This window comes from Gymnoscopelus braueri (assembly GCF_963280865.1).
Source record: "Gymnoscopelus braueri genome assembly, chromosome: 6".
Taxonomy (NCBI): Eukaryota; Metazoa; Chordata; class Actinopteri; order Myctophiformes; family Myctophidae; genus Gymnoscopelus; species Gymnoscopelus braueri.
The window spans coordinates 33,907,724-33,932,014 of NC_137607.1; the positions used below are offsets into that span (position 1 = coordinate 33,907,724).

General features: G+C 40.1%; 6 protein-coding genes across 9 annotated transcripts in view; 3 read left to right on the forward strand and 3 right to left on the reverse strand.

Annotated features, from left to right (window-relative positions):
* The window catches only part of nme7 (NME/NM23 family member 7), a 36,871-nt gene extending 34,251 nt beyond the window's left edge, over nucleotides 1-2,620 (reverse strand). For 2 of the 3 annotated variants that reach the window (XM_080429774.1, XM_080429773.1), the window contains exons 1-2: nucleotides 1,786-1,918; nucleotides 112-213 (exon numbers count right to left, since the gene is read on the reverse strand). In XM_080429774.1, the coding sequence (XP_080285900.1) occupies nucleotides 112-213; nucleotides 1,786-1,788 (105 nt within the window). In that variant the 5' untranslated portion in view covers nucleotides 1,789-1,918. Of the gene's footprint in view, nucleotides 1-111; nucleotides 214-1,785; nucleotides 1,919-2,504 lie in introns of those variants that run through there. The other variant, XM_080429775.1, reaches the window with a different exon arrangement.
* The window catches only part of tprg1 (tumor protein p63 regulated 1), a 701,399-nt gene that overhangs the window by 211,756 nt on the left and 465,352 nt on the right, over nucleotides 1-24,291 (forward strand). The window lies entirely within an intron of this gene.
* On the forward strand, nucleotides 2,375-9,110 carry LOC308086285 (uncharacterized protein). Its single transcript, XM_080429776.1, has 8 exons — nucleotides 2,375-2,584; nucleotides 5,644-5,711; nucleotides 5,853-6,025; nucleotides 6,393-6,496; nucleotides 6,799-6,960; nucleotides 7,359-7,567; nucleotides 7,960-8,039; nucleotides 8,247-9,110. The coding sequence occupies exons 1-8, from the start codon at nucleotides 2,495-2,497 to the stop codon at nucleotides 8,333-8,335; spliced, it is 975 nt and encodes a 324-aa protein (XP_080285902.1). The 5' UTR covers nucleotides 2,375-2,494; the 3' UTR covers nucleotides 8,336-9,110.
* On the reverse strand, nucleotides 9,251-15,231 carry LOC308087043 (basic immunoglobulin-like variable motif-containing protein). 2 transcript variants are annotated; one of them, XM_080430693.1, is made up of 10 exons: nucleotides 15,193-15,231; nucleotides 13,387-13,943; nucleotides 12,808-12,934; nucleotides 12,097-12,192; nucleotides 11,698-11,802; nucleotides 11,496-11,590; nucleotides 11,274-11,406; nucleotides 10,691-10,774; nucleotides 10,519-10,615; nucleotides 9,251-10,187 (listed from the first exon to the last, which is right to left on the reverse strand). In XM_080430693.1, the coding sequence occupies exons 2-10, from the start codon at nucleotides 13,874-13,876 to the stop codon at nucleotides 9,885-9,887; spliced, it is 1,530 nt and encodes a 509-aa protein (XP_080286819.1). In that variant the 5' UTR covers nucleotides 13,877-13,943; nucleotides 15,193-15,231; the 3' UTR covers nucleotides 9,251-9,884. The 2 variants fall into 2 exon arrangements, with proteins under 2 accessions (XP_080286819.1, XP_080286818.1); XM_080430692.1 differs by having other exon boundaries at nucleotides 15,061-15,215.
* Nucleotides 16,097-19,425, forward strand: LOC308086641 (inosine-uridine preferring nucleoside hydrolase). The gene is made up of 6 exons (XM_080430266.1): nucleotides 16,097-16,115; nucleotides 17,064-17,252; nucleotides 17,785-17,967; nucleotides 18,066-18,177; nucleotides 18,688-18,824; nucleotides 18,918-19,425. Exons 2-6 carry the CDS (start codon nucleotides 17,070-17,072, stop codon nucleotides 19,281-19,283), a joined length of 981 nt encoding a protein of 326 aa, XP_080286392.1. The 5' UTR covers nucleotides 16,097-16,115; nucleotides 17,064-17,069; the 3' UTR covers nucleotides 19,284-19,425.
* The window catches only part of tmem131 (transmembrane protein 131), a 37,418-nt gene continuing 32,693 nt past the window's right edge, over nucleotides 19,567-24,291 (reverse strand). The window contains exons 32-41 of the mRNA XM_080430265.1: nucleotides 23,988-24,172; nucleotides 23,546-23,676; nucleotides 23,341-23,459; nucleotides 23,081-23,233; nucleotides 22,762-22,912; nucleotides 21,833-21,948; nucleotides 21,627-21,708; nucleotides 21,427-21,530; nucleotides 20,967-21,118; nucleotides 19,567-20,590 (exon numbers count right to left, since the gene is read on the reverse strand). Coding sequence (XP_080286391.1) covers nucleotides 20,321-20,590; nucleotides 20,967-21,118; nucleotides 21,427-21,530; nucleotides 21,627-21,708; nucleotides 21,833-21,948; nucleotides 22,762-22,912; nucleotides 23,081-23,233; nucleotides 23,341-23,459; nucleotides 23,546-23,676; nucleotides 23,988-24,172 — 1,463 coding nt within the window. The 3' untranslated portion in view covers nucleotides 19,567-20,320. The remainder of the gene's footprint in view (nucleotides 20,591-20,966; nucleotides 21,119-21,426; nucleotides 21,531-21,626; nucleotides 21,709-21,832; nucleotides 21,949-22,761; nucleotides 22,913-23,080; nucleotides 23,234-23,340; nucleotides 23,460-23,545; nucleotides 23,677-23,987; nucleotides 24,173-24,291) is intronic.

A 24,291-nucleotide genomic window follows, 5' to 3' on the forward strand; every position in this document is an offset into this window, starting at 1 on the left:
TTAATATACAACTGACCCCTTGTGATGGAATGTGATATCACAAGAACTTTGCAGTGGTCATTCTAATCAACCGCACATCATATTAGCTTCATAGGGTTTCATAATACTTACCATTTCCACAGTGCCATCTTTGGGGTAGTACAGCAGTTGGTAACGACGCAAGAGAGATGCACTGGGGTCAAACCACTCAGCAAGAAAAGCATAGCGTTCCGCCTGTGTGTGATATTCAGTGATGGAAGAAGTAGTCACATGTTTTAGTAAAAGTATCATTATATATACGTACTGCAATATAGATATACTCTGTTACTAGTAGAAGTCCCGTATTAAAATTGTACTTGAGTAAAACAACAAAAGTATCGGCATCAAAATATGCTTAACCAGAAGTAAAAGTACTAATTGTGCAGAATATCCCATTTCACAAGTTAAAACATGTATAAAAACTCTTTTGAAAATGGCCGATCAACAAGCTCACAATGCGTCACATCGCAAGCTTGTAGATCGTCTATTTTTAAATGGCTGAAATATATATACGGCTTAAGTGGTTAGTGTGTTTTGTACTAATCAAAATCTACAAATTAACTAGTAACTAAACTTTTAATATAATTGTAGTGGAGTAAAAAGTACAATATTTCCTCTGAGATGTAGTAAAAATACCCCCAAAAAAGTACAATACTTGAGACAGTACATGTACTTAGTTACTTTACATTACTGGTAATATTGACAGAATGAGCAAGCTCTAAACAAAGGCATGCACTGTTCAAGTAAGACTGCTAGATAATCGCAGGTTAATTATAAACTAAAAACACAAGCTTGCTTCCCACTGTAAGTCTTGTTACAATATTAGACTAATGATCAACTCAATATCTTTTCCCAAAATGTTTTTTTTCTGTGAATGTTCACTTGATTCTACAGTACTTTAGCCTATGTGCTTTTGTGTATTTTATGTGTACTATTACGTTACTACCCTTACATAACATAAATCCCCACATACAGCTACAAAACAAAGATGTTTCAGTTTCTTATGTCATGTCATGGTACTGGCCAGCTGATAACATGAAACGAGATAACATCCTTTATGAACTGAAGACCCATGGATTAAAGTTAATGGTTGTAGAGCTGCCTGCAACTATTGATTATTTACTCAGCGATTATTCAATCGATTCGTGATCTTGATCTAAGGCTAATATTTGCCTCTGAGATGTAGTTGAGTAGAAGTAAAAGTACAGAAAATTGGAAATACTCCAGTAAAGTAAAAAATACCTCAACATTGTACTTATACTTGAGTAAATGTACTTAGTTACTTTACACACCACTACTGACCATTTGTATTATTCAGTATCCCATGTCTAGCTCATCATTGCTAACCACATGAAACAATGTTAAAAGTAGCCTATGCTGATAAAAATCTGACTATTTATAAATCGGGACCAATTAAAACTAATGTAATTAGTTGTTGTTTTATATGTTACGTTCTTACAAACTCTCTACGCAACACGTTGATAAGCTTATTTCTTAACAAAAAAACGAGTAACCAAGATAAATAACAGCTAAACACTCATTCGTTAGTTGACGTCTGGTGTAACAAACTTTTATATTTTAAGAATGTTTCGATGATTATCAATGAATGATTAGCTATCTGGGCTAACGTTAGCTCTATTATTATTAGCAGACGTCATTCTGTTCCATAGGTTTCACTAACAACAGCAAGCTTTGCATTGTAACGGTGTTAAACATTAATATAACATGTGCACTGAAAGGAATGCTTGAAGTCATCTTCAAACTTACCATTTATGGAGAATAAGTTGACGCTCGATAACTTGATGGCACCAATGTTTTTTGCAACCTAGCTACTAGCTAACTTAGTGTCACTATGGCAACGATGGTGCGTTTCCGACTATCTGGAATGGGAGTTCTTCCCTTATAACTCTTCTTGGTAGCATTGAATAAACCAGTTTTCTATCTCTAACTAAATGCACAGCATGTATACTACAGAGAGACCTGGCATAGAGCTATGACAGAGACACGTCAGGTTTATTTTCTATCACAAATACAAAGCGGTTTATTCAACAATTTGATCAAATTTGGCGTCTATGGCCGATTATTTTCCTATAGTATGTGGAGTGGAACATTGTGAATTCATCATGAGTAATATGTGTTTTTAATTTTAAAAAAACATCACTTTTCATCAAATATGTAAATGTGAAACATTAAAATTAGGATTTCATATTTACCACTTTCAACCAGGCTTTCAACCTGCTTTCAACCCCAGGCAATAATGATGTTGTTGCAGATACCTACATTTCTAAGTGATCTTGAACGCAGCAGACCCAGAATGCAACCGATGCAACCCGGTATAACAACAACAATGGTCACGTGTCTGTTTATTTATTTCCCTTATGGGCTGAACAATCATAGATATATACACAGTTAGCTCAGAACTCCGGAAAGCGGAACATTTACACTTCATTATCGCTTGGTCTTTGACTAAGTGACCATGTCTGCACAATTTGACAGGAAGGGGGGTCCTCTGATCTTGGATGGTGGTCTTGCAACAGAGCTTGAAGCGCAGGGTCTCAAACTGGAGGTAACGTGAGCGTTACATTACCTTTACATGCTTTATTGACAACTGACAAGACCAACGAGCATTACACTTACACATGATGCAACTGCAAGTCATCGCGGGAGTGACGGCTGTTGAAAGTGTTACGCCGAAAGTGGTGGCCTACCGAATTGTGTGACTCGACCGGTCAATGGTGGTCGATGATTTGCAATGTTTGTTTAACAAACATTGCAACTGTACTTTTTTTCTTAAAGGTAGGGTAAGTGATTTGCAATTATTCAAATAATTGCAAAATGGGTCTATGTTCTGATAGTGCTCGTTACTATAGAGTAACAGAAAATGCATCTTCAGTGCTCTCTCCTGATTGGCTTAAAATGTGTCACCTACCTGAAAATGTACTATGCTGTTTACTAAAGAGCTGGAGAGACCCCTGTGACCGAACAAACACTCTGTAGCAATGATTACTATCAGAATATAGTACTTTAACCTTTTAACAAAAAAAAAATATATATATATACCAAAAAATATCACTTACCCTACCTTTAAGTACAAAATGTGAGTACTTCTTCCACCACTGGTAACAAACTTTGTTACCAGTGGTGGAAGAAGTAGGCTACTCACATTTTGTACTAAAGTAAAAGTACCAACATCACAATGTAGAATAGCTCTGTTACAATTAAAAGTCCAAAATGTACTTGAAAAGTATTGAATGAATGAATTCAATGGTTTATTTTCGGTCGTTGATTACAACAAATCAAACACTTGTGTGGACTTACATAAGGAAAAATCACAAATGTACATATCCAAAGTCAACTCTCACACAAAATCCAAACTCATAATGGTCTAATAATTGTAGTGCCTAGTGGAGCAAAAAGTACAATATTTGACTCTGAGTTATAGTGGAGTAAAAGTTGGAAGTACTCCAGTAAAGTAAAAGTACATCAAAATTGTACTTAAGTTCAGTATTTAAGTAAATGTACTTAGTTACTTTCCACCACTGGTTATAACGTAAGTGATCTTGATTATTGAATGAAGTGAAAATGTAAGGTTGGTTAGAAATGCTGGAATGGCTTCGTGTGAGATGTAGGATGTAGGTCCTTTTGTCCGACAACAAATTTGCCGAAATGGAGCAACAGCGAACCCTAGAGTCACTGGCGGTCATAGGTCACCAATATGCGCGTTATACATTGGCTGAATCTCGACTACATGACATCATGTAAAGCGATAGAAAATGTACTCGCATGTTTTACTGAAGTAAAAGTATCAATACTGAAATGTAGATATACTCTGTTACAAGTAGAAGTCCCGTATTCAAAATGTACTGTAAATACAATGTAATGTAATGTAAAAAGTACAAAAGTATTGGCATCAAAATATACTACCAAATGTAAAAGTACTCATTGTGCTAGCCCTAATATAATATAGGCTGAAGTGGTTAGTGTGTTTTGAAATGGTAATCAAAATCTACAAAGTAATTAGTAACTAAAGTTTTCATATAATTGTAGTGGAGTAAAAGTATTGAAAATTGTAAAAATACAGTACTTGAGCACTTACTCACGTACTTAGTTACTTTACACCACTGAAAATGTGGCAAGTTGTATAAAACCACCATATCCTGGCTTAGAGGTGTCAGGCACATCAAAGTGATATCCAAGAAGTGACTCATCTTGGTTAAAAGAGACAAGAACCAATGCTGTCCATTCACATCTAGCTAGCACTGGTCTGCATTGCGAGCAGCTGCACTTGCGAGCAGTGCATCATTACAGGGCAATACTAGTGAATACCTGCCTAATTTATCAGGGTTAAATCAGGGTTTACGTTAAATAGCTAATTCAGTTTCTGTCATTACCTTTCGTAACACATGATGACACACACATGTATGACATTTCCTGCTCTAAAATGTTCAAATCTCACAATAATTTTTTAGAAAAGCTTACTATACAAGGCAATCTAGAGGTGTGCAGTTGAGCCGATTTAGCACCCTCTGGTGGACGGAGTGACAGGCTTACACACACAGACAAGCAAACAAATAAGCACTGCTATCATTATCATTTTTGCATTGGTTAGTGGCTCAACATTAAATGCCTCTTCAATATTGAGGATGATTTCACCATCTGTTTCTGATGTGCTTCAACTGTCCCAATTATACACTTCAGCAACTAGAGCCAGAGCCCACATCTGTCTGACAGACTGCCTGGCAGTTTTATCTCATCCAGTAACAAAATCTTAAATTATAATCTGTCGTGAAAATAGCCGACCTGCAAGCTCACAATGTGTCGGATCGTGACGTGCTGTGAGCTTGTACGACAAAGTATAAATCAGGCTAAAGCCTCATTTACCAACCCCACCTCTTCATATGACCATTGAGCATCATCATTGTGTGTGTGTGTGTGTGTGTGTGTGTGTGTGTGTGTGTGTGTGTGTGTGTGTGTGTGTGTGTGTGTGTGTGTGTGTGTGTGTGTGTGTGTGTGTGTGTGTGTGTGTGTGTGTGTGTGTGTGTGTGTGTGTGTGTGTGTGTGTGTGTGTGCGCGCGTGTGCGTGTGCGCGTGCTAGAGCAGACCATGTCGCAACTGGGCTACAACTGTAAACTTTTAGTTTTAATATTTGGCAGCCTGGGCCATGTTCATAAGCTCGTTGTTAGAGGCCTTCAGATGGCTGGTCTCACAAAGAGAAGAGCCAAACAGCTAGCAAAATATTGCTCAGTGTCAGCTATCATTGGCAGTCGCGCTGTTTGGAGACGGCGCTGCTATCTGTACCCTTAAGCTGTATACTGCCTGTTTGGCCCTACGTGTGTGTATAACTGTAACTGTGATTGCCTTTGTCGGCACGTATGCCGTAGTAACCCACAGTGTGAAATTGCACTACCAGTATTTGTGTCCTTTAGACCTTGTATTTATGTGGACATAAATAAATAATTTAAATGTGTGTGTGTGTGTGTGTGTGTGTGTGTGTGTGTGTGTGTGTGTGTGTGTGTGTGTGTGTGTGTGTGTGTGTGTGTGTGTGTGTGTGTGTGTGTGTGTGTGTGTGTGTGTGTGTGTGTGTGTGTGGGGGTGTGTGTGTGTGTGTGTGTGTGTCACACACAGGGGGACCCATTATGGAGTGCTAGGTTTTTGCACACCAATCCACAGGCTATAAGAGATGCTCATTTAAGGTAGGCCTGCACACTGATAAGTGTTAATCAAACAAACATAAACCGAATTTAAGACATTTCAAATGGCGATGAACCCTCACTGACACATGTAAGCTGGCCTGGTTTATCCACCATATCATATTTTGAATTCTATTTCTGTAGATTTCTCCTCCACGGTGCTGATGTCATCACAACAAACACATACCAGGCCACTATCGAGGGATTCATCAAGCACATGGACATGACCTCAGACTTAGCCAGCAAGTTGCTGATGTCTGGAGTTCATCTGGCCAAAGATGCAGTGAAACAATTTGTATCTGACCACCATCCAACAGGTAACCATCCACTGAGGCGGCAGTTGCGTAGGAACTAGGAAGTACAGCGGCCGTTTGGGAACTGGAATGTTCCTGGTTCGACCCCCAGCTCCTCCTGTCTGCGTGTTGAAGTGCCCTTGAGCAAGACACTGAACCCCTAACTGCTCTCGATGAGCAAGGTGGTTCCTTGCATAGATACCTCTGCCGTCAGTGTGTGAATGGGTGAATGTAAAGCATATTGTAAAACACTTTGTATAAAGGCGCTATAGGAATATGCCTTTATCCTGTTGGCAGTATATTCATATTGTAATAGAGGATTTTAACATGTTGACATGCTGTCAATAGCTGATAAGTGATAAGGTGTCTTTTCACTTGTTGATTCTATAAGATCGAAGGGATCCTATGGTGGCAGGCTCTGTTGGATCATATGGGGCATTTTTGCATGATGGCTCTGAGTATACAGGAGTTTATGCAAAAGATATGAGCATTGAGGTGAGTGGCACTCTCATTTCAAATACAGCATTTTCTTATTTTTAACCATAATGCAGGGTGAAGGGCTCACATGAATGGCCCTCAGCAGAAGAATATTTACCACAAAATATGTCTTTTCAAGTACACTTACCAGAATTACTGTCATTAGGCCAGCTCACCAGACCTCTGCTTTTATGGTTACAGTATATTAGTGTCAGTGGTGAATAGCCCTGGGTATTTAATGCACAGTTGGAGGATGCATTCATTAAGTGTTCATAATCTATCTACGGTATATCATCAAACGTCTGCCGTCTGTTCCCCAGGAGCTGAAAGCCTGGCATCGGCCGCAGATCAGCTGTTTAGTCGCAGCGGGAGCCGACCTCATTGCTATGGAGACAATTCCAAGTATAAAAGAGGCAGAGGCATTGGTGGAGCTGCTCAGAGAATTCCCTAATTCTAAAGCCTGGCTCTCCTTCTCTTGTAAGGTAATCACTGTCTAACAGTGCCTGCAGGTGACTTGTGGTTAGTGAGACATACAGTATAATTAGTCTAGTACATATAAGGCACTTTAGGGGAGGGTAAATATTGCTCCCATATGTGAAATGTAGGGGCATTAAAACAAATCTCGGGATTATATTGCACTTTTACCTTAGCGCTAGGTATACTCTTAGTTGCTTGTTTTAGAAGAGAATGCACTTAAAACTTCTGGTGATTAGTAGTTTCCTTGCCTACCTATGTTGAATGCACTTATTGTAAGTCGCTTTGGATAAAAGCGTCTGCTAAGTGACTGTAATGTAATGTAAAAAATGTAATTATAAAGCAACATTAAGTAAAATTATTTCAGTAGAAATGATTCATTTATTTATATGACAAACCTTTCCAGGATGGGACTCGTATATCAGATGGAAGCCTTTTTGCAGAGGCGGTCCAGATAGCCAATAGGTCAAAACAGCTGATTGCAGTGGGGGTCAACTGCTGTTCACCAACTCTAGTGAAGCCACTTCTAGACTCTGCCAAGTCCGTTCTCAGTCCAGACCTCTTCTGGGTGGTCTACCCCAACAGCGGAACAACAGAATGGGATGCACAGAGCAAGTGAGTCTGATGATGTCATGTCACCATATACAGTATAACCCCCAGCCCACCCTACAGGCCGATTCTAAAAACGCCTTTTTTCTGAAAAACTTCAAATATGTATTAAAAAATTACAAAACAATGTATAAAAAAGGGGTTCCCGTCCTGACAGGTATAGTTACAAATAGGGGTTCCCGCCCAAAATGGGTTAAACCATTAAGACCGGGAAAGCCTATACGTTATTATACCTTTTAAAACCGGGAAAGCATCTGTGTCATTTTAGATTTTTTTTAAAGTTTAGAAGTTTTTTCTAACATCACACTTATTTAACAGTTTTATGTGCAATTGAATATTGTCACTGGCTTGTGATGTTTCTTTAAATGTTGGCATGTGCATCGTTTCTTCATACACAGGTCATGGACGGCATCACAGGACGCATTATTATTTGAAGTACTAAGCAGTGAATGGATGAAGCAAGGCGCAGCATTGATAGGTGAGGTGAAGTTATCTTCATTTACTCTAATCCCTGATTGTTACACTGGCATACGAAAAAGTATAAATTGGCCATAAAAACTTGGTCTGTTGTCGCTTTTACTCAGTAGCATCTTATTTATCTGTTGTCTCTTTTACTCAGTAGCATCTTATTTATCTGTTGTCCCTTTTACTCAATAGCATCTTATTTATCTTATTTCATCGACAGGGGGCTGCTGTTTCATTTATCCAGCTGACATAGCCAAGTTACGACAACACCTATTAGGAAGCCATTTACCTCAATCATCATTGGTGTGACTGAACTAGAAAAATTGCAATTCAGTGTTGTTTCATCATTTTGGCACTCAGTGTAAATGCTGTCTCATCTTGCTTGAGGGTTTCTGTTCCCCATTCCCCTCGCATATGCCTTTTTGGCACTCGCGAGGGGGATGGTTGGAACATACACCAATAGCAATACATTGACCTAGTTTTTCTAGCAGCAAATAAATGTATTACAATAAGTTGGAAGTCTTCTATCCCTCCTACTGTTTCACCTTGGCTAAATTAACAACCCCACATGGATTATTTTGCATCTATACCTATACCTGTGTAGGTTAGTAGTAAACATCATTACTTTACATAGTTGACTCCTCTTCTTGTTACTTATTATTGTTATTATTCTCTTTTTTTAAATTATTATTTATGATGATATTGGGCACTTAGTTTGTGCTAATTGTGGCCTTGTCCCCAACCTCAGCCCACTGCTCAGTATACTTGCAGCATGTTTTGTTTTGTGTTTTCTTGTTGTCTGTTGGGCAGCTCAAAAGGGGGGAAAAGGTGCATTGGGAATTGAATGTTTAACAATTGAGCTGTTAGAATGTTTGGACTGTGAATAAATACATCATAAAAATAAATAAAAAATAATCCCAGGGTGTTGTTCTGTTGGTCATACAGTACAAAACTATTCACTACAGTACACTACAGACTGTAGAAAAAAACTTGTACCTCTTTCCTATCATATTCTTCTCTTTGCTCACTTGTAAAGCAGACTTTTAATGCCTTAAAGGTAATGTAAGGATTAGGAAGTGAGAAATCTGTTCCTTGTCTCAATAAAGAACCACGAACCAAAACTGGTCCTTGTCATCATTTCTGCAATAAACAATGACCTAGGAAGAGAAACTAAATGTTCTGAAGATGTTGATGGCCCATTCAGCAGTTTATTTTTTTAATAATTTAATATAAAATAAATAAAAACTCCCAATACATCACATTCACCAAATACACATTGACATACAGCAGTGTTAGGGTCATAAAAGACAGATGGCACCACAGGGGCTCAAATGGAAATAGAACAAATTGTGGCTCTATACACATGGAATGAAAAACATGCGGTCCTACCTTTTCTGTGGTTCACACTTTGTTTGAATATCCACAAACTTCATTTTTGGTAGGGATTCCCAGTTTCACCATAGACAGAGGGGTAGGCCTTCTATTAGCCTTAGGTTTCACAGAGCGTAACATAAGTCTGCCGCTTTCACAACTACAGTACATATTAGCACTCTACTGCACTAGTCACTGTCAGCCAAATTGTCAAAACACAACCGACATGCCTGTACAAATGATTTATCAATGTCGACAGTTGGTTCCCTATCTTAAAATTATATACATGTACACATTAAAGCATCGCTATAGTGACTTCAAACTAACAGCTGTGAATATACTCCTGATTAAACCCAGGGAAATGTACATGATTGGAATAATCTGAACATATAAGTTTGTGGTGTGGTGGTAACATGTAACAACACCTAATAGCTCTTATTTTGGTTTACATACTTATACATACACCGGCAGACAGAAGTTAGTTATCTCAGTCTGTGAGGTCTTCTTCAAGGTCGCTCTCAGGGGAGCTCCTCTGTCTGTACTCTGTGGTGTTGGATAGACGCTTCCAGGCAGTGTCCTTCTGGCTTCCCATGCTTTGGGACCGTCCCAAGCAGGCCAGGCGCTTGGACGAGGCCTTTTCCTCGTCACTCTCACCCGTGCCCTCGTGGGCTCGCTCCGCACCCGCATGGTGCAAATCGTGGCGCAGGTTCTCCAAATTGAGAGCCCAGGGACCAAGCTTCTGCCAGTTCACCCGCTGGAAGGCCATGATGCAGTGAAGGTTGCCACCTACCTGTGAGGACGTGATGTTTTATCAGTAAGGTTAGTTGTCAGAACATGTGTACAATAGCTCAAAATGTGTCAGATTCAGCACACAAGAATGTATAATTATGTTGACAACCACTTGAACCCTAGTGTCCATATTCTGAGGAGAACATTGGTGAAAATAGACGATCTACAAGCTCATAACGCAAGATTGTAGATTGGTTATTCAGTTTGGGTTTGGTGTAGAGGAAAAAAGGAGGGGGCCTAGAATAGACCACTGGGGGACTCTGGTCAACAAAGTATATCGTTTAAGTGGTTAAGACAAGACACACAAAAAAAAAAAATATATTCACAAGAACCTTTTTGGTTTTGCGACACTGAATTCCTCTCTCCGTATGACGGATATCCAGGAATTCTGGATTTTGCGTGTTGAGATCAGTCACAATATCCAACCATCTGAAAAAGAAAAATATGTGAAAAAGAGCTCAACAACCACGCAACGAAATGCTGCTGCGTCTGGAAAAGCCTTACTTTTTACAGTGAATAGCTGGGTGTTTCCTGCTGGGTTCACCAATAAGAATCCAGTGCTCCGTTTCATTTGTTGGCAGAGACCCCCTGTGCACAAAACAGAATGGTTCATCATCTTTTAAAGTTTTTGAATCGAGCTGCATACAATGAGACCAGTGGGTCTATCATAATATCACAGAAAGCACTTTTTATTATTATAAGAATCAACACCAGTAGTTCCCAGTCTTTTCCTGGACCAGGGCTCATTTGAAAGCGTTCCAAGCCCACGCATCTGACCACTTAACACAGCAGCCAGATGGGTGGGCTGCATGCACTTTCACAGCATGTTTATTTTAATGATCAATCAATCGATTGTGTTCCAGCTTGGATCAATTGAACTAACATAGTATACTTTTAAGTTCCTATTAATTGGTATTACTATGAAAACTATTTTTCAAGGTTATAAAAAGTTTTAAATATTAATGTTATGTTATCAATAAAGTATTATTATTTTGCCAATTATTTGGGAGCCCACTTGCATTATCCTCACAGCCTACCAGTGGGCCCTGGCCCACAGGTTGGGAAACGCTGATCTACACAATCCTACCTATAAGCCTTAGCAGCTTTGAGTGGCGTGGCCTCAAAGCCTACAGGACAGAAGTAGTGATTCTGGCAGTGGTAAATGTAGGCCATAGTTTCATCCTTCAGCCCCTGTGTCAGCTTCGATAACGCTCCTTCAGCTAAAAAGGTGTGTTGAGAGACTCAGTCGACTGTTTTGTCACTTTTAAAAGAACATAAGCTGTTGTGTTGTGACCGCAGATTAACTCACCCGTCTCTCCTGCCGTCTTGTGTTTCCCATGTGGTTTGTACAGAAAGTAGGAGCATCCACGGACCCTATAATGGTCATTAATCTGCCTGAACCATCTGTGAACAATATGCCATATGTTATTGTTTGAATTGTGGTATCTACGGTGTCGTGGTCATGTAAATGATCATGTAGACTGTGGACACAGGAGAGAATTTGCATTTACCGCATGAGGGTGGCATTGCCGGTGAATGGGCCAAACTTGATCTCTTCGAAGGGAGGTGGGAACCCCAGAATCTGCAGTGCCTCTTCCTGAGAGATGGGTGGCAGGCTGGAGAATATGCAAACCAAAACATGACAACATGTTTAAAATTATATCCACAGTAAGAAATAACAATGAGAGTTACAAGCCCAACCCTTTGACCTAAGTGTCATCTGATAAAGTCCAGGTTAGATCAGACCTTAACGCTACAGCTGTGCCACAGCTGTCCTGGTCAGCAAAAGCAGTAAATATCTGCCCTCAGACAACAATGATGCCATCTCTCACAGACTACTTTTGGGGAAATATTTGAGTTCACTTTAAATGTTCCTATATTCACAAAAATTATTTGACATGCACACACACCTCCCTGCTCCTACTGTGCTGTACAAGAAGTTCCAACAAGACACCAATGAGGAAATACCGCAAGACGTCTTGTACTGGGGCCGGCTGATGCAGTACCTGAAACAGAAAACCATCCAAAAAGAAAAAATAACTGAAAAGGGAGATTCAATCTGAGCTTTGAAATAGTATACCTCTGCCGCAGAACAGCTTGGACATTGTGAGCATTCAGAGCCGTCTTCCACAGCCAGAAATAAGAGAAGAGTATATCACCCCCCTATCTGCGCTGACATTTAAAACACGACTGTATATAGAATGAACTAGAACAGGAAGAATAACAGGGGCTTGGTTTCTTTGGAATAAGGGTGTACGCTGTGGTTTGGTATAACATAAAGTATGTTTCGGTGTCTAAGTTCCAACAAACATTGCCTTCGTCTGCAAAGACAGTCCCCCTGCCTGTTTTCAGTTACGGTTTACTTCTCTGGTTTGTATTAAAGCAGTTCGTCACCACAAATGGGGCTTATGATGTCTCACTATGCCATATCTGAGGTATATGCCTTACTAACTCTAACACATGATGGTGTCGCTTGCAGAAAATAACCAATTGTCAAGCTTTTTTTAAAGCTTTAAAATCTGTTATTGTTGGCAAACGATATTTTTTTTACTATGAAGTAAAAATTAAGCTTAAATTGAGTAGCATGCTTCTCACAAAGGTCAAGACAGTGAGCACATTACCATCTCCTGAGATCTAGGACCTTCCGCTCTTTGATGTCTTCCAGCGAGGCATGAGACGGAACGTCTTGCAGATTGCGGCTGGATCTGTCTGACTTCATCTTCTTAGAGCTGAATTTCTTCATATTGCCTTCAGACAGGATCATTTTAGTAAGCCGTTGTTCGTAATTACTGTTGCAGACGATCATTGTTGAACTTGTTAGACAATAAAGATCAATGAAAATCACCGGCTAAAGAGCAGCTAAAAGAAAACACTGTTTCACAAAGCCCAGACCTGAAACTGAATGCGCTCGTACAAAGCGGAGATAAGGCGTTCATAAAACATTCACGGCAGTAATTATCCCCTGAGCTCTTACCAAGATGCTGCACAGCTGACATTACTGACGGAATTATATAACTGATAGGTGTTGTTAGCAAATGGTTTGACAAATTCTTGACACATTTAAAATAAAGAAAGAAAGACAGCCATCTCCTGCAGACCTGCAACATTCAAAAATATCTTATCACATACCAAACAAAAACGCAAAATCATAACTGACAAACCCCGCAACATTATGTCTTTAAAGCATAATTTCTGCTTACTTGTTCTTATTTTTCTAGTAAGCACAGTTTCAAAGTCTGTTGTGTCGATCTCCCAGGCTAAAATAGGTTTTGTGTTGCTCGAGGACACCTCTTCCATGTCACGATCCCCGTCCAAAGCAACGTCACCGCCTCCAGGCTGGCCTTGGGTGAAGTCAGTAGAGGTTTGGGGCTTCACAAAGGAAGGTTCCTCATCCTGCCGACTAGATTGGTGTGCACTGGGTGCGCTAGCAGGACGGTACACCGAAGGGGCCTGGTTGAGAAGTGCGTAATCAGAACAAACGGTGTAGAACTTCTCTCGGGAGTGTGTGACAGGGCAGGTCCACGGGAGCTGGAGCTCGGCACTAGAAGCCCGCCTCAGCCTGGCATTGTCCCGAGCCAAGGAGCTCAACAGGCTGCGTTGTTCATCTTCTCGGTCGGTGGGTCTTTGCGGCCCGGCCTGGTCAGCCGGCCTAGATAGGTGTGTTCCTTGACCTTCTGGAGTATTAGGCATTGAACAGCCACTTGGATGAAGGATGAGAGAAATAGCTGAGGTCTCTTTTAGGCAGGCCGTGGAATGTCTAGTGAGAATGAAAACAAATTAACATACAAGCCTAGTCATGACAACTAGCCTTGGATCCAGGCTGTCAGAGATTTATTTAATTGATTCTGACATTTGTGTACCTCTGATATACACAAATATCAGACTAGATCAGAATAAATCTCTGACAGTCTTAGTCCAAGGCAACAAGACAACATGAATAAAACAGACCGATAGAAATGACAGATAGTCTCTAGTCTAGACCACTTTATGGTCACACCATGGCCACTTTGTGAAACGCAGCAGTGATAACACTGACTGTCATTAATTGTTTATCATGGTGAACTGCAGCAGTGTGTCAACCACATTCGGGGGCATCATGTAACCACCGAGGCTACAGTTACACATAATATTAGCCCTGAAACATGACTGTCATATCTGGATGAACTTCAACCTGGTGTTTGCATTTTCACCCTTTTTGGCTCGTACATCTACATAAACGTTCAGATTTCAAATATAAAGGCTTACCCCATGGCTACAAATGTTACAATTCTGCTCGGGCCCTCAGAAGTACCCGTATCTTCCGTATTGTTCAATAAAAAGCATTCTAATCCGATCGGTGGCCATTTTCTCATAGAGTTATAATGTATCCGAGTGCAATACACCTCCCAACCGCTAAGATCGCGTAGTAGAAAGCATATGGCAAAAATGGCCACCGATCGGATTAAAATGCTTTTTATTGAACAATACGGAGGATACAGGCACTTCTGAGGAACCGTACATAATTGTAACATCCGTGGCCATGGGGTAAGTACTTTATATTTGAAATCTGAACGAGTATGTAGATGTACGGGCCGTAAATGGAGAAGGTGCAAACACCAGGTTGAAGTTAATCCATGACTGTCATGATATGACAGTCATGTATCAGGGCTAACGTAAAAGCTCTTAAAGCTCTCACATAAAGCCAACAACAACCATCTTAAACGTCTGAATGCATGACTGTGGCGTACATTAGCTGTGTGTGTTTTCTGTTCATCAACCATCACAGTTCACCTGCCACAGTGCCAACTCGTTGTCAAGATGGCATAACGGCACACGCGATCAATCGAATGGGTGGCAAACGATAGCTACACAGTAAAGACGAGCTTCAATCGTACCTTGCTTTATGTCACAGCAAATTAACAGCCAAATGGCACGTTATAACCGTTAAAACCGTGCATCGTCGGTCGCAGCAGGTGATGTAGATATTATTATTACTTATGGTTAAATAGTAACATTCCACAGCAAACCTTCTGTCCCGTGTCTTCTTCCGCTACAGATACAGCAGGACTGTACCATTATGGGGGGGGGGGGGGGGAGTAAAAGTATCGACACTATAATGTAGAAAATACTCTGTTACAAGTAAAGGTCTGGTCAAAATCTACAAAGTAACTAGTAACTAAAGCGTTCAAATAATTGTAGTGGAGTAAAGTACTAATATTTGCCTCTGAGATGTAGTGGAGTAAAAGTACAGAAAATTGGAAATACTCCAGGAAAATAAAAAATACCTCAAAATTGCACTTAAGTGCAGTACTTGAGTAAATGTACTTAGTTACTTTACACACAATCCAACAACTTTTAATGTTAAAAGGTGCATTTTTAAGAGTGAATATTTCACCCTTCCAATAACGCCCCCCCCCTGTGTTTGTTATACAATAAACGAGCTCGAGGTTTGTAACCAATGACAGGAGCACAGGAGCAGGGTTGCCATGTCTGCTTATTATAAGCGACTTTGGGCTTCTTTACCTGTAAAGTTGCTTAAAGTTAGGCTTGCTTCCAAAAAAAATCATTATCATTTAAACCAGTGGTTCTCAAATATTGTCATGATATTGTTTTGTGCCACAGGGAGCATTTGTGTTGTTAGAATGTTTCAAAAGAATATTCCAAATATTCCACATTTTATTGCAAGAGTTTTTGAAAATAGCAGATCTACAAGCTTAACGTGTCACCGCCACTTGTTGTGAGCTTGTAGATCGGCTATTTTCAAATAGCCGATAGCTATATATAGGTTTATAATAGCTATAGGTTTAAAGTGCTCATGTGGCCTAAGTTGCTTCTTTTGGGCTTGTTTTCCTAGACCTGGTTGTTTATTTCTCTCACAATATATGGCAACACTGGTCAGTAATGAGGCTTCGCTCACTGTTGCGACACAACTTCACTGTTTACAGACGAGGTAAGTCAGAACTTATGTGAGGTTTCCAGATTTATAATGACTTGAGACCTTAATTACTTTTACTAATGACTAAAGTCTTGTAAAAATGCTGTCACTTGACATTAATATGTTTCCTTGGTGGCCACTGGTCACACAAGACAACTTTACCATTGAATGAAATGACTACTGACTAGCCTACTTTATTCTTCCTCTGATATCCTTGATATAAGATCAAAGTTGGTTAAACTATATGAGCAGAGGAATTTATTTAGGTTTCATTGTTCTGTAGAATTTATGGAAGCATGTTTAAATCTCAGGTCCAAGTGTTTCTTTCCATGGTCAGTGGTCAGCCTTGCCCTTTGCACTGTTGTAGTCGCATATCTCAGTGGTTCTCAACCTGTGGGTCGGGACCGAACTACATCTGAGCCAGTCTTGTAGTATTTATTTTGGAGTGCTGCTCTTTCCACTTAGGTTTGAGTTGTATACATTAAACTAAGAAGGCATCCAGACAGAGGAAGCGCACCGGTTTTTCTTTCTTATTGAGAACCACTAATTTCTGAAAGGCAACATCCTATATTCTGTTGGACTACATTTATTAATGTGTTGTACAGTCCTATCATGATCACAGCACAAGAGGTGTCTGTACACTTACACTCAACTTTGCTCCAGGGTTTTTCATTTTGTATGCTACGTTGATGAATTGAATATAGGACCACAATGGAAAGTCCCCAGGACTTTTTTGTGTTATCCTTTTAGCTTTAATGTCTTACTGTACCACGTGCTGTTTACATTTCTGACTAATAAGTATTCAATCCAGTCCAGTATCATACTATTGCTTTTAGTATGGAACATGGAAGTATAAAAAACACAGTCTCAAGCTAAACTGATGTCATCCTTTAACTAGTCAGTCATTTGGAATCTGTCTCGATGAATCTGTTTAACATCGTTTGGGAATCTATATTTTAACAGAACACCATGGCAAAGAAGTTGGTGATCATTGACACAGACTGTGGCATCGATGATGCCCAGGCTATAATGATGGCACTGGCAGCGCCTGACGTTCAGGTCCTTGGAATTACCTGTTGTTTTGGGAATGCATCAGTGGAGAATGTATGTCAAAATGTTCTGATGGTGCTCTCCATCTGTGAAAGTGGGCAGGTAAGCTCTCTAAACTTGAAGTCAATCATTGAACCCTATTTGTGACTTAAACAACTTAAACCATAATCCTTGAGGTGTGTGTGCGTGTGCGTGTGCGTGTGCGTGTGCGTGTGTGTGTGTGTGTGAGACTGACTTTGTGGCTCCTAGAATCTCTAAGCCATAACTTTTAACTATTGATAGGCTCCTCTCCTGTGGACCCTAAGTTTAAGATTAGGCTTAAAACTTCCCTTCCATTTGGGGAACAACAGCATCATCGTCATCCATATAGTCTCTAATGTTGTCATAGCCAGTGCAGTGTCACGTCTGATTACCTCATCATTAACAAATGACATTTCCTACCTGGTGAAATATGTTTTAATACGTGTAATATGTGTATTAATACACTATGTGCAGTTGTGTGTGCAATGCATCAGATATTATGTCACTACTAATTTATATGGTACATTCTACTTTTATGACCACTACTCTTTCTATTAACCAACAGTACTTGGAAAGACTGTAGCCTACTAACCATGGGCTCCCATTTCCACAGATCCCAGTGTTCCAGGGCTCTGCTGGTCCTCTTGTTGGGGCCAATAAAGCATTAAGTGACCATTTTGGAAGTGACGGACTGGGGGATGTGATTGAAGACAAAGATCCTCTGTGGAAGGAGAAGATCCAGAGAGAGCATGCAGTCGCTGCAATGATCAGACTGGTATCTGAGAACCACAAACAGGTGCTACACCCTTTCTGCATTCTTGTGACATGAGCATCAAGTCGATGTGGATGTTGTAACTGTTATACCACTTCATTCATCACTCATGTCTTCCACAGGTGTCCCTGGTAGCCCTCGGACCGCTCACCAATCTTGCTCTTGCCGTCAGACTGGATCCACTGTTTCCTGAGAAGCTCAAGGATCTTTTCATAATGGGTGGCAACATGGAGGGTAGGGCTGCAGCGGCTATCAAGTATTTTCTTAACTATTGTTCTATTGATAACTTTTTCGATTCATCGAATTGAGGCAAGTTTTGTTTTTAAGAATCTTTTGTAAATTTTTATATTGATAGATCGGTGTGATTTTTTTTTTTTTTAATAATAATTAACTAAATCGAGTAGTGTGATTGATCACTTAAGCCCTACTTCATTATACAACGATGTCGTGCAAAAATACTGAAAGTAGCTGATCTACAAGCTCACAACTCGTTACATTGTGATGGTTTGTGAGCTTGTTGAAGATATGCTATTGTTGACATTTTGAAAATTTTAATTCTTTCCTCTAAAATCGATTATTGAATTGAAATCTATGATTTTAAATAATTGATTAACCCGATTAGTTTGATTAACTGTTGCACCCATAAGGGTAATAATAACTGCATCAGGGTGTTCATACGGGGAAGGCAGATGGTAGGCTACTGTATATGTTATATCATATTACAATATAATGATTTCTTTGTAGGAAAAGGGAATGTGACATTATGTGGAGAGTTCAACTTTGTAATGGATCCGGAGTCGGCTTACATTGTGCTGGAAGAGTTCCTGTGCCCCACACACATTGCGTCTTGGGAATATACCTGCAGGCATAAATTGACATGGGTAACATTTCCCGTGAACAACACATCACTTGGAAAATAAATACACTGTACTCTTGTCTTTTTTTAATGATTACTCTTGATTCCCATTGAATAGGATTTCTTTGAAGAACTGACCAATCAAGACACACCCGCAGCACGTTTCATGAAGAAGATCACGTCGAAATGTTGGGCCTTTTCCAAGGCGGCTATGATGAATAAGAGAGACGTGTACTTCGGACCTGGCTTTGTCTCCTACGATTCGTACGCAATGGCGGCCTTCATCGACAGCAGTGTGGTAACACAGAGCATTGAATGTGCGGTCCGTGTGGAGCTGCAGGGAACGATGTGCCGTGGTATGATGGCACTAGATCAGACAAATAAACTGAAGAAGAGTCACCGTATCTTCGTTATGAATGAATGCGATCTTGCCAAGTTCAGTCGGTTGCTCATGGACTCCCTCAAGCTACCTCTTAACAAGTAACATTTTGTGAACTAGGGCTGGGCAATTATATCGAAATATGAAATAAGTGTATGGCATACATTTTAGCCCTATTTTATACATTCAAAGATGATAAAAAAATGAAAGAAAAATCACCACTATCGATAGAGGTATTTGGCCAAAAATAGTGATACTTGATTTTGTACATACAGTATCACCCAGCCCTATTGTAAGCTAACACAAATGCAGTGGTAGTTGTTAGTAGTAGTAGTAGTAGTTCTATTTGGTACACATGTAACGTGTAGAATGACACCAATGAAAACTGTTCACTTTGAAATCCATCTTTTTATTTAAATTTGCAGACAAATGGAGGTAATGTACACAAACCCAAACCTCTAATTTGCCACGCGTTATTTGACCTCTTGACCGAATTAAAATTGATTACAACACAAGATTTATTTATTTATTGAAAAGCCCAATTTAAAAATGGTGAGTGTCGTTATCAATGAAGCTGTTGATTTGGCCGTGGATGTTCTCGGGGCAGAGGTCATTTCAGGGTCAGAAAGATCCCTGCTGTCAAATGACACCCTAATGAAGATGAGCTGTGGAACCCATTTTCAGAATACAGCAATGCCAGAAAGAATGAAAATTAAAACAATCCTCAAAAACAGAACATACATGGCTTAACACAAGAAGCTTGTTCCAAGAGAGTAATACTGAGCTTTAGAATAGGCCAGTTGTGCTGTGCCACATGCCAAACTTAGAGAAAGAATGCAGCATAACCAAATGCTTGGGACTTCTAAAATAGAGCAAAATGCCTTCCATACTATGAAGATTTCTCTTTAATTTATGGGCAGCCGCTAAAATGAATCCAAGTAAAGTTTGCCATTTCCTTGCCCTGAATAAAAGAAAGTTGCAGAGAACTAAATTGGAGGTCGGTAACCTAAAGAAATGGGCTACCGCATATACGGTATGTTATATAAATATAACATTGGTTTCAGGCAGGAGTCAAGTTTAAAAATGCTTTGCTTTAGCGTACAAATTGCATCACATGTTTCTAGTCAATTCAAGTCGTGTCTTCAGTTGCCGTTGTCAGAAGGGTTGGGCCAGGGCTCGGAGCTCCGTCGACACAGGGTCGGACGCCACATGTTCCAGGGATTGTAGAATCCCCGACTCATCTCTGTGGGAGCCGGGGTGGGCGGAGCCGGGCTGCTGACCAGATCGCTGAGAGTTGTCGAGTTGGTAGATGGAGTGAAAGAGTGCAAGGCAGAGTCCCCACTGGTGGACCAAATGGAGCTGCCGAAGGGTGTGGTGGTGGACCACGGACTGCGGGTGTTTCCTAAGATCGACTGCACCAGAAAACAGAAGATTTTAGAATGCTACAGAGCAGTGGTTCTCAAACATTTTAATGTAAAGGATCCCCAAATTTATATATCAATGTATTTGGCTGCGGACCCCGTCTGAAAATATTTTGTGCCAGGGGACCCCAATAAGAGAAGTTTTGTGTTAAAAACGTTCAAATGATAAAAAATGTCTCATTATTATTCTTTCTTTCGAAAACAGCAGATCTACAAGCTCACAATGCGTCGCCATGTGTAAAAGTGTACAATTGTGTTAATGTCGATAAACTGTTCAGACTGTTCAGATCCCTGGGGGACCCCAGACCCCACTCTGAGAACAAGTGTTTTTACAAGACCTGCGTTCACAGCGGACAGGGAGTCTCACCGTGGTTGGGGCTGTTGATGAGCCAGCGCTAGTAGGCCAGGAGTGAAGAGAGTCGGTGGTTGGGATGTCCCAGATGGAAGAGGACACAGCATTCAACTCATGCCAGCTCTGCTGTGGCTCCGAAGCTTTTGGGAAGTTCATTCCGCTGAAAACTGAAACAAATCAACCCAAGGTTACACACAATGCAGCCGGTCACCCTTTCTATACCATATGGCAATTCTTCACACTTTCAGTTACCTGGCATCACTATTTTGGGTATGTCATAGGTGAAAATGTTCATAGAATGTTAAAAAAAGAAAAAATCCAAACATTTCTAGAATAGCAGCATCTACAAGCTCACAACGTGTCAGCATGCAACATATTGTGAGCTTGTAGATCAGCTATGTACAGCTTTATTTCACAGAAATAGGGCTCAAGAGGTTAATGATTGCTCTCAATAATTTAGAACCATGTTGCTCACCTCCTGTCAGATTGAAAGAATTATTGGGTCCAAATGCAGAGAAAGAGTTTGCAGCATTGAAGCTCGGACTGTTGGCTGTGTCAATGGGACTCCATAATCCAGAGCTGTCGAGGTATGAAAAGAAATGAGAGTTCAGGGTAGATAGTACAATGACTTTCACTCAATATGGAGTTAAGTTGTTTGTCCAGAGTTGCAATTACCTGTCAGAGCTGTCACTTTCCACTGATGTCATGTGTGCAAGGGTCTTCCCTTGGGTTTCACTTTTACCTGGACCAGTTCCACCTGATGACAACACAAAGCAGCAGGTCCACATTTACATCATTTTTAGTTTATACATTATACTATCTCATGGTAAGTGTATACACAAGACACACGTTATGAGGTCGGGTCACAATGACACACTCACCTGGGCTTCTGTCATAACCAGCAGCAACAGCAGCAAATGTGGGATTTCCATATTTGCCAGGGAGTGAAGTGGCTATGGAGGACTTGTTCCCAGGAGCCTTCTTCAGGTTTCCCTCACTACCAAAAAGTGTTAGGAGCACAGAGAAATCGTCATTCACATTATAGTACACAGAAATACAACACATACCTGTAGGGGTGCAACATTTAATCAATTATTTAAAAAAATCAATAATTTAATAAAATTATAAAAAGAAAGTCAATCATTTAATAAAATAACTGATCCCTATTTTGGGCACGTCAGTATAGGTGAAACAGTTGCAATTAAAAAAAAAGAATTACAAGCTCACAACGTGTCACATGGCGATGCGTTGTGAGCTTATAGTTCTACTATTTTAACTCATTTTGCACAACACTGTATAAAATGAAGTACAAACCAAGCATGAAATAATGCTTATTGACTGCCAGAGTTATTTCAGATTTTTTGCAGTTTATTGCCAGAGATTTTTCATTGAAAAAAAAAAGTACGGTACTCAGGAGCCGAGATACAGACTTTTTAAGTTTTAAGTTAACAAGGAAGTGGATGGGAGTCTAGATCTTCGAAAAATCATATCTCCTTGGTCTTTGGGTCAAATAAAAAAATTAAAAATTAAAAAAAGTAAAAAAAAAAAAGATCATTTTTTTTCTTTTTTCTTTCTTAAAAACGAGTTAACTCGATCTTGGAAATCAAGTGATGGATTTTAAAAACGAGTAAAAACGAGTTAACTCGTTCTTGGCAATAAGTGGTTAATTGATTTGTTGATATATAAAAACAAAAAATCCTGTATACATTTTTTAAAACACGTTTATCGGTAAAGTAATCTATAGAATAATCACTAAGAAAATAATCTACAGTTGCAGCCCTAACTATACATTAAGATTGTTGTTTGTTACCTGTTAGTGTTGAGTACACTACTGTAGGTGCTTCGGGGCACTAAGCTAGGGGAAGTGGGCGGTGGGGAGCAGGTCCTGGATGAAATGGATCTCTTCAGAAAGGGGTCTGCATTCATCGTCTGCAGGGAGATCTGCTGAAGACTGTCAGCTTCTGTATATGTGGAGAGCAGGAGAGAGATAACAGTTGATCTTAAACACAAAAATGGCTAAAAACAAAATGGCTTTTATTTAACATTTTGGCATCTATTGTAAGTATGAAAAACCAAAAGGTTTATCCAAAAGGGAAAGAACGGCGATAGATTCCGGCCATATGACTTACGGTTGCTGCCTTTGGGGAGAGGAAGGTCCCATTCTGGAGAAGCCAAATCCTTCTCGCCCTCTGAGCTGCTGCTGTGGCCCAGCTCGGGGACAGAGCCGTTAGACAGCGACTTAACGAGCAGGGAGGGACGGCCATCATCCAGCTTCACAGCCACTGCATGAAAGAAACAAATGTTATACTCCACCACCAAAGGGTTGTAGTAATAATACAAGTCTGGATGACTTGTATTATTACAATCCAGTTCAAGTGAATGAACTTACATCTCGGTTTCTGCAGGGTTCGCGTCTTTGGGACGCTGGTGAGAGGGTGAAGCACTTTAGATGTGAAACTCTTGCGTTGTTTATTTTCCAGGGGTGTGACATATGGTAGTTCCAGTGAACTGTGAACAAAAATTTGTATTCAATATCAGTGTCAATGTTAAGTGGATTTAAAAGTGAAAAAAATAACAAAATAAAATTCACAAACCTGGATTTCTCTACTTGGCTCTCCTTCTTTGCCGGTGCTTGTTTCTTGTTTTTTGGCTTGATGAGGAAATTCAGAATTTCCTCTTTACCCTTTTCTGTGGCTGATGTCCGTCCTTTCTTTTTAGCAGGTTCCTAGTCAGGAAAACAGGAAAAGTTCACACCAGAGTTTTTTTTAAACACATGAACCCTTGCGCACCTAGTATGGGGTGAACATTCAGCATAAATTGCGGATCTACACGCTCACAATGCGTCGTGCTGCAAGCTTGTAGATCAGCTATTTTCGGCGAAGAAATTTGGAGTAGAAGGAAATACTAGCAAACCTAGTATAGAGCCCTGTGGAGCTCCGGTCAACTAAGTATAATAGGGTTTAAGTGGTTAATGTACTGTAATATCAGCCACTCTATACTGTCTCATGAGTACATAGGTATAGTGTATGTGCGTACCTCTTTGAGGCTAGCCTCTACATCTGGATTGGAGGTCTCTGTGGTGGTTGAGGAGCTGTCATCATTGTCAGCCAAGGGGTCTTTCAGTTCATCTCCCTGAGGCTTAACCTTTGCTTTTTTCTCCTTTTCCTCTTTCTTCCTTTGGGCTTTTGTTTTACCCCGCAACTTCCCTTTAGACTCCAATACTGTGAGCAAAATGGAAGTAATAATATATATTATCACATCATAATTATCCCATTCTGCTTAAAACAAACCCTTCCCCTTTTTCTTAACCACCACAGGCAGAACTAGAACTCTGACAGGT